The sequence below is a fragment of the Daucus carota genome, chromosome 2 (genome assembly GCF_001625215.2).
Source record: "Daucus carota subsp. sativus chromosome 2, DH1 v3.0, whole genome shotgun sequence".
NCBI classification, from domain to species: Eukaryota; Viridiplantae; Streptophyta; class Magnoliopsida; order Apiales; family Apiaceae; genus Daucus; species Daucus carota.
The window spans coordinates 35,051,659-35,059,958 of record NC_030382.2 but is presented as its reverse complement, the minus strand read 5'-3'; the positions used below and the strand labels follow the sequence as shown (position 1 = coordinate 35,059,958).

The following is an 8,300-nucleotide window of genomic DNA, read 5'->3' as shown; positions in this document are numbered from 1 at the left end:
ATGTGTTGTGATGAAAAGCACATAATATTTGATAATTTTTTCAATTTTGAAAATTTTTAAATAAAAATAATTAAATATTTTTGTTGCGATTTAACATTGAAACGTATGAAAGTTTATTGCAAAAACTTTAAAATATATTTTCTTATTAAAAAAATCCATCTAGAAACTGTTTTTGCAAACTGTAATTGATGTGTAAGCAACAATATCAAATGCAACTTATGAGAAGGGGTGAGCGTTGGATTGATTCTGTCTGAGTCCAAATCAAATTAAATCGAATAAATCTAAAACCGAAATTTGATTTTTTCTATTATAAAATGAAATTTTTTGATTAACTTTCAAACCTAAATTATTTGAAACCGTTAATTGTTAAATAATAAATGATTCACACGATCAAATATTGTCTGACACAAATTTCATATTTTTTTTCCCGAACTCTAACTTACAAACCGACATATATTATAATCAAATATATTGGCAAAAAACTGTGAATAATCTTTTTCTTTTTTTATAGAAAACATTAGTCTTTTTTTTATTTAATTAAATATAAATATCATAATTTTTTGCATCCTAAGCATAAAAATAGTTGGGTATACAATAAATGGTACTCGGAAGGATTACTAAAATAGAGTATTGACACATTATATACTTATATATAATAAGCGTAAGGGAGATAATTTGGTCGCATGGTCCTCTGGTCCAAAAGCTTATCATCCGTTGGATCTTATATTGAACAAATAAGCACCGTTAGATTGGAACAAAATTAAATTCTGTTCTAGAAGGCAACTGATATCTACTTGCATGTTTATAATTCCTTTTCTGAATCCAAAACAAATTCTGTCTTTCACATGTATATGATTTTTTTTAATCCTAAATAAATATTTCCTACCAGTTTTATTCGTATAATCATATAAATCTCACCGTCACAATTTTTTTATAATATATTTTAAAATTAATAAGCCGGATTTATGTGAGGAACAAATACAAAAACTTTTTCTTAATCCAAAATAGATTCTACCTTCTTATTGCATATTTATGATTCTTTTTCTTAATTCAAAACAAATTATGTTTATCAATTTTAATTTAGAACCATATAAATTTTTTGAAAAATATTTAAATCACATTATAATAATTTTAATATAAAACACATTTATTAATATAATCTAATAGGAGTTGGCATAATGTATTCCACTCAAAATATATTAAAATTTGATAGATAGAATTTAATACTTTGGCATGATACATACGAGAAAAGGAATTGCTTGATTAAAATAATTTATTTGAAACCATTAATGGCTGTGATGATGTATTTACCAAAGTTCTAACTTACAAACAAATCATAATTTCGAATTTTATTTTATTGAAAATTTTAATTTATTATTTATAAATTAAATTTTTCCACACCATTTAAAATATATTTAAAAAGTTTATAAATAATTAAAAAGCTCCCGTGCCTTGCACGGGCTATAAGCTAGTGTTGATAAGAACCAGAGCAGCTTCACTGAGAATGCTCTCACTCTCAAACCCTAACCCTAATTTACCCAAATCTCTCCTTTCTCAATCTCCTTCTAATTCATCTTTTCCAATTCTCAAGAATCCCAAGATGTTCTTTGCCCCCAACAACTCACCTCAAAATCTCGCTTCTTCCACACCCTCTTCTGCTCCTACTTCACCCACCAAATTGGCAGCTTCTGATGCTCAAAACGACGTCGTTTTGGGGTCTACGCTCGTAGTTGTGTCGTTTTACAAGTTTGCTGACTTTCCTGATCATGCTGATTTGCGGGCACCCCTTAAACAACTCTGCCGGCAGCTGGTATATATGCTCTTTGATTCTTAAGTGTTATATGGATAGATATGTTTTTGTAATGTACTATTTGAAGTTTTTGTGTTTATGCATTTTTTATTACTCTGTACTGTTGTTTATAATTGCGTTTAGGTTGGTATGCATTTCTTGAATGTATTGTATTTGTGATGTTGGAGGAGTTAATGTCTGATATTGGCAGTTGCACGTTAGGATCATACTTTTGATAATGCATTAAGATCGGGTCTTTTGGGAATAACAGATAAGCGTTGAAGTGAATGTGGATATTGCTTGCAAAAAGCAATGTGAGTGCTTTATGGACCGGACCGATCTTTTTTTTTTTTTAGTTAGTGAAATTTGCAGTGGCAGATTTAGGGTGTTATTGTATCTTGAACACATATCTGATGAGCATTATTTTGCACTTTCATTTTTGCTTTTGTAGTTGTATTTATAGTGGTTTATCTGCTATTTTTACTTTTTTTAGCCTAATGACTGATATTTAAAGTTTGTTAATTTCTTTTGAGCTGGTCACGTATGCGCAGGATAGGGGCAGCCTGGGTAGTTATAGCTCTACTCTTTCAGCAAGTTTGTTGCTTATGTAGTTCTTTTGTCTGAATTCATCATGTCTTCCCATTTTCTTAACCTAAAATCTCTAAATCTATGTGTTCCTTCATTTCGACTTATGGCTTCAAATCAGCAACTATATTATTATATCAAAAGTACACACTCTCACCCGAGGATTAGCGGTGAGATTGAAACCGAGTAAAATTAATTGCAGAGTAGTGCAAAACTGCAAATAAAGCTGCAAAATCACACAGCAAGCAGAGTTCGTAAATGATTTTTATTACTTCTGAAAAGATTTTGTAGTTATATAGTTTCTAGGTATCTGTTGCTGTCTTCTAGTTTCGACACAAGAGTCATAAATTTATGAAAATTATTTGTCTGAACTTCCTGCATCCACAGTTCTTGTAACTTTATTATTGAGTCTAACATTCATTTTCTCTAGCGTGCTTACCAAGCTGATACCTTTCAGTGTGTTTCAGGTGGTATTATTCTTGCACCTGAAGGAATAAACGGAAGCATATGTGGAACAAGAGAATCAGTAGAGAAAGTAATTGGATTCATTCAAAGTGATGAACGTCTTATGGGGCTCAGACAAGTGGAGTCACCAGTAAGCCCTGAAGAAGAAGCTATTCATCATGGACACACAAGCAGCTCTCCTCTTGCAGCAGGAGAAGATGCACCTTTTAGATGGGATCACGTCAGAGTGAAGTTGAAGAAAGAGGTTAGGTTTGTTTGGGCATAGCTGTGAGCTCCTGTACCTGTGATGTACTCTTTCTACAAGGGCAGAGGGCCCTTTATCTTTTTTCAAGTTGTTAGCATGATGTATTATTTATTTTTTGGTTGAGCAGATAGTTTCTTTGGGAATGCCATCTGTCTCACCTATTGAAAAAGTTGGAAAGTATATTAGTCCAAAGGATTGGAATGCTCTGATTAGTGATCCAGATACCGTAAGTCTCCAAACCTTTTATCAAGTAAAACTCATATTTATAATTGGCAGGTCAGTTATATCAATATGTTAGAAGAAGCTATATTCATTTTGGAGGTCATCATATTTTACAAATGTTCTTAAGCTGTGTTCACTTGGATGGAATGGAATGAGAGGAGAATGGAATGAAAAATTATATAAAACTTTTATGGAGAAAGAAGAAAGTATGAGATAATAGTGACTAAATATGAATGGGTTTAAGTTTTTTGTGATAAAGATTGTAAGCAAATATAATGTAGAAATGGAATGAGCATTCCTTCTAAAACATGTGAGTTAGAATTTTAGTTGAAATAGTAGTAATGGAATGATTGAAGGAATGAAGATTATAGACATTTTTCTCTAATCAACACCATGTTAGAGTACAAAATTCATTCCATTCTCCCTCCACTCCATTACATCCAAGTGAACACAAACTTAGGGCTTGTGGATTTTCTGTGATTTCGCCACACATTAGTGTGTTTTTTTTTTTGGTTTTCTTCCATATTTCCTTGCTTGTCCCTATCGCTCATGTTTTTTTTTTAATAAATGAAAGGTTTCTCTATCCCTGACAGTTAATTGTACATCGTACTGTACATATAGGTAGTTATTGATGTTCGCAATGACTATGAAACTAGAATTGGGAAGTTCAAAGGAGCCGTAGATCCCACCACCTCAGCTTTTAGGGAGTTCCCGTCTTGGGTGGATGATCAGTATCAGCCTGATAAAGCTCAAAACGAAATCGAATGTGATAATTCAGCTGCGAACATGAGCCAAACTGAAGGACCAAAACTGCCACCACGAGTTGCAATGTACTGTACTGGTGGAATCAGGTGTGAGAAGGCTTCAAGTCTTCTCCTCAGCAAAGGTTTTAAAGAGGTGATCATCTTGCAGCCTCATATTTCATTTCCTAGCTTTTAATATTATACATGGCATATGCATTGTACACCAATTGAATAATTTTGCTTAACTTGTTTTACTTTTGGAAGTTGGTGCGCATATGTGTAGTGAGTCATATTGTAGTATGAGTTCGTTAGTGAACTGATGCATTTTTTGTAATAACCAACTACCAAGATTTGTTGTGATGTTTCTTTTACTTGTAGAGGAGTATAACCTGACAGTTGCAAGACTTTACTAGTTACGTCTAGTTACGTATATTGCTGGATGTCTACCTTCATGACCATTGTATAGTAGATTCTCTTTGTATGTGTATCATCTGATTTATTCACTTTGGCTGGTTTCTCTTTTCAGGTCTATCACCTAGAAGGTGGTATATTGAAGTATCTGGAAGATATTCCCAAAGCGAAAAGCCTATGGGAGGGTGAATGCTTTGTTTTTGACAAACGAGTCTCGGTTGATCATGGGTTAGTACAAGGGACTTTCAAGCTTTGCTATGGGTGCAAGCAGCCAGTGAGTGATGCTGACATGGAAGCCCCAGAGTGGGAGTATGGGGTTTCTTGTCCATACTGCTATTCATCAAAATCTGAAGAAGAGAAAGAGAGGGCGAGAGCTCGGCAAAGGCAATTTGAGAATTGGGGTGTAATTGGAGGCCCTGATAAGGGTCGTAGGCCTGCAAGAACAGTGGATGGCAATGAAAAAAGCAAAGCTGCCAACTCTAATGTATGAATATGCCAAAAGTGGCGTTTAAAACTCAAATACATGTTCAAGTGCTTAATGCTGGATTAGAATATAGAAATGTTTTTGCAAGAGTCTCTTTGATACAATTTGTTTTGGTAATTTGTCACCAGTGAGTGCAAGTTTGAGTGGTTAATCAGTATTGGATGTTTTAAATTTTGGGGTTACTTGTTTGATGCACATTGTATCCAACATTCAAATCATTAGTTAAACAAGTATTTTAGCACTGGTGTTGCGTTCTCTTGGGCATTATAGACTTTTGTACTCTTGAAACAGTGTTTTAGGTTAAACTCTCCTAAAACAGAGTGAATAGTTTATATAAACTATCCATGTTCTTATATATCTAAATGTGTCAATGGTTGATTCCTTTGTTGCGGTGACAGTATTCCGGTTCTCTTCCTTGTCAAGTTTACTTCGTCTTCATTTGATCATATCACGAATTCAGTAGACCAAGGTTCCTGCAGGTTGGTTTTAAGCAACAGGGCTGTGAGGCCAATCTCCTTAATTTTATGCTGGGCGCAGTGATGAAAGATGACGAAAGGACTTTGTTGGAATGGACTGCAGTCTGCAGGAAACATCTGCCCTTTTCTACCTTCGAAGCTGACATGACACAGTGACCAGAAGATGGTGATTGTAGAGAGCAGCTGTGAAGCCATTAGTTATGCCTTCCATGACCATTCATTTCTGTTATGTCTTCGAAGCTGACATGACACAGTGACAAGAAGATGGTGATTGTTCACAACTGCACTCACAAATTCGTAGGGTGCAAAAGAACTATTTACAGCAAAAAAGGTGTTACACTGTGGGCAATATCAATAGCCAATACAATGAACTTTGCAGAGTTTTGAGACAACTGGTCCCGGCGGGGCTCGAACCCGCGACCTTCGGCTCATAAGACCAACGCTCTAACCAACTGAGCTACGGGACCTTGGATTTCACTTTTTGGGCACTATTTTATTATTCGAAACAACTAACAAATTAAAACAGAGTTTGGCTCCCTGTGTTTGTCGAGCCGGACTGCCGGAGTGATGATTACTCTGGATATAATAGGTCGGAAATATTGAAGTCGTGAATCTTGCGTGTTCAATATATTATAATTATAATTTAACGGTTGAGATTTAACAATTTCATAATTAAAATATAATTATATATCGTATAACTATTTCCGTATATTTTTTGAACCGTCAGTTACGAGTGGAATGCTAGCTTAGGAAAACGGTAAATGTTTTAAGCAGTTGTCTCTTTTATGTATGCATAGTATGTTTTCTTGTTCTGCGCGTCCTAATGATTATATTTAATTTTGACTTTTTTCATGATGATTGTCTCTTAAGTTCATTTATTCCCGATTGTTTTACAAGTGTTGATTCGCCTGTGCTCTTACATTAAGTGTATGTTGGAAGTTAGCTTTCTTAATTTGTTTATGTTAATCGAATGTTCCCGTTAATTATTATTATTGAGGTTCTTTTATTCTTTAGTTTAATTGAAATCAAATTTTTGCGATGCTTAATGGTGGAAATAATTACAATGAGTATATAAATTGACACATAGAAGAAGAACATATTGAGTTTATTTGTTTGTCCGTTCGAGAATTGAATTTTATTCATGTTTTTATGTTTGTTGGTATTTTATTTTTTTGAAAATCCGGAAATATGTTTCATTACGTCTCAGAAATTCTTACATAAATTCCAAAAAGGATAATTAAACATGATCCACATGGGAGACCAACATGGCCCCCAAGCAAAGATACCAAACCCTAAACAACTATAACAAAAGAGAGTTCATACTACGTCGCTAAGAAAGAAAAACTGAGATCCTGAACACAGAGCCAAGCTTGAACATAGGAGGCAACTAGACAATGTGTGGCCCAGACGTGGACGCACAACTGGCCTTGCAATTTTCCTGAGATTCACCCCTTTCATGCCCCAGCAATTCCAATTCCATAACTTGGGAAACAACTACTGATCTATCAGGCACTAGCCCACCACCCTTCCCTGACCTGGAGAAACTCCACTTGGGGAGTAAATCAGTTAAGGCCCCCATGATTACATTGTGCAGAACATCTTTTGCAGCAACCTCCCCCCCCCCCCAACACACACACACAATAGAGTCCAGATTGATCCCCAAATCATTAAAAGTGTTTGAGAAAGCCCACAATTTCCCATCATCCAACAAACGGATGGCTTCCTGATAGAGTAACCCATTGTTGTTGAAGCTGTATTCCTGCAGCATCTTTGCCTTTCCCTTTCCTCTACGATTTATCTCACTTTCATTTCTCTCTAACCTCAGAATCTGTGGGAGACGATTATCAGAAACAGAATAATTAATTAGCCATGTTCTGAACAACCTCCAAGAAAGGGAGGGGAAGCACATTTCCCATGTCCCTCTACAGATAGTAGTCAAGGTTGCAAAACGGCTTAGAGACTTCAACAAATTTCCTCAAATTTTCTAAATCATAATTAGCCATATACTATGCTGTGGCATTCATGTGCAGGGAGACATGAGTGATGCACTTTCTGGACTTACCCACCTTATAGCTGTTAGCATGCCAGGTGTTAAACAAGCTATAGACCTCAAGTTGGTCTTCATCGAGCATGATTTCCTCTTGTAAATGGAGGGTGTCGTAGACACAGCGATTGACAGTCTCAAGGTGCACCAGATTCCACTCATTTCGGACTGCATGAATGCACACAGCTTGGAGAGCAGTTAGGATGGCTTGCTCTTCATTTGAGTTAGTCAGCGTACCAAGAGCTCCCCACAACATCCCTCCTTTATCATTCCTTATGATCGAAGCAACACCGACTGTGTTACCATTTGGCATTGGTACCTCCGAAATAATGCAATGCACATTGATCTTAATATAATCCTTCTCAAGCACTTCCCAAATGTATTCCATATTAACCAAACAACAGATGATAGAATAGAGAAGGGAACCGAAGAAGGGGAAGAAAAATGAGAAGTGAGGAAGAGAAAGGAGATGTCCAGCATAAGTAATGGTATCACACCTCTATAAGCTAGGTGTGATGATGAACATACACCTTGATTTGGAAATATGACTGCGAGGATGGTCTTACCAATGCTGTGGAGCTAACAGTAACCTAAGCACATGACAATAACCACCAGATATGCAGTAGAACCGGACACAGACAGTGATTTAGATAGGAAAAGACACACCTCTCTATACAAATGTCTTTACCAACGCTCCTTGAGAACTAAACTACACTGACCCTAGAGGATAACGGGAACTAGATACAGCAGCCTGAGGTACGGATAGATCCCCATTAGATATGCCCGACCCCAACACCTTCTCTGTCATACGTGGTCTGTTAATACCTTTTTTTGCCA

The 8,300-nt window shown here is 35.8% G+C and overlaps 1 protein-coding gene and 1 non-coding gene across 3 annotated transcripts; one reads left to right on the top strand and one right to left on the bottom strand.

The window, feature by feature from the left end:
- Positions 1 to 1,457: 1,457 nt before the first annotated feature.
- LOC108206361 (rhodanese-like domain-containing protein 7) lies at positions 1,458 to 5,324 on the top strand. 2 transcript variants are annotated; one of them, XM_017376633.2, is made up of 5 exons: positions 1,458 to 1,810; positions 2,832 to 3,083; positions 3,211 to 3,309; positions 3,927 to 4,202; positions 4,575 to 5,324. In XM_017376633.2, exons 1-5 carry the CDS (start codon positions 1,505 to 1,507, stop codon positions 4,947 to 4,949), a joined length of 1,308 nt encoding a protein of 435 aa, XP_017232122.1. In that variant the 5' UTR covers positions 1,458 to 1,504; the 3' UTR covers positions 4,950 to 5,324. The 2 variants fall into 2 exon arrangements, with proteins under 2 accessions (XP_017232122.1, XP_063943311.1); XM_064087241.1 differs by having other exon boundaries at positions 1,672 to 1,810; positions 2,842 to 3,083.
- A 488-nt stretch (positions 5,325 to 5,812) lies between these two features.
- TRNAI-UAU (transfer RNA isoleucine (anticodon UAU)) lies at positions 5,813 to 5,886 on the bottom strand. Its single transcript has one exon. It is a non-coding gene; the product is annotated as a tRNA-Ile (tRNA).
- Positions 5,887 to 8,300: the final 2,414 nt, after the last annotated feature.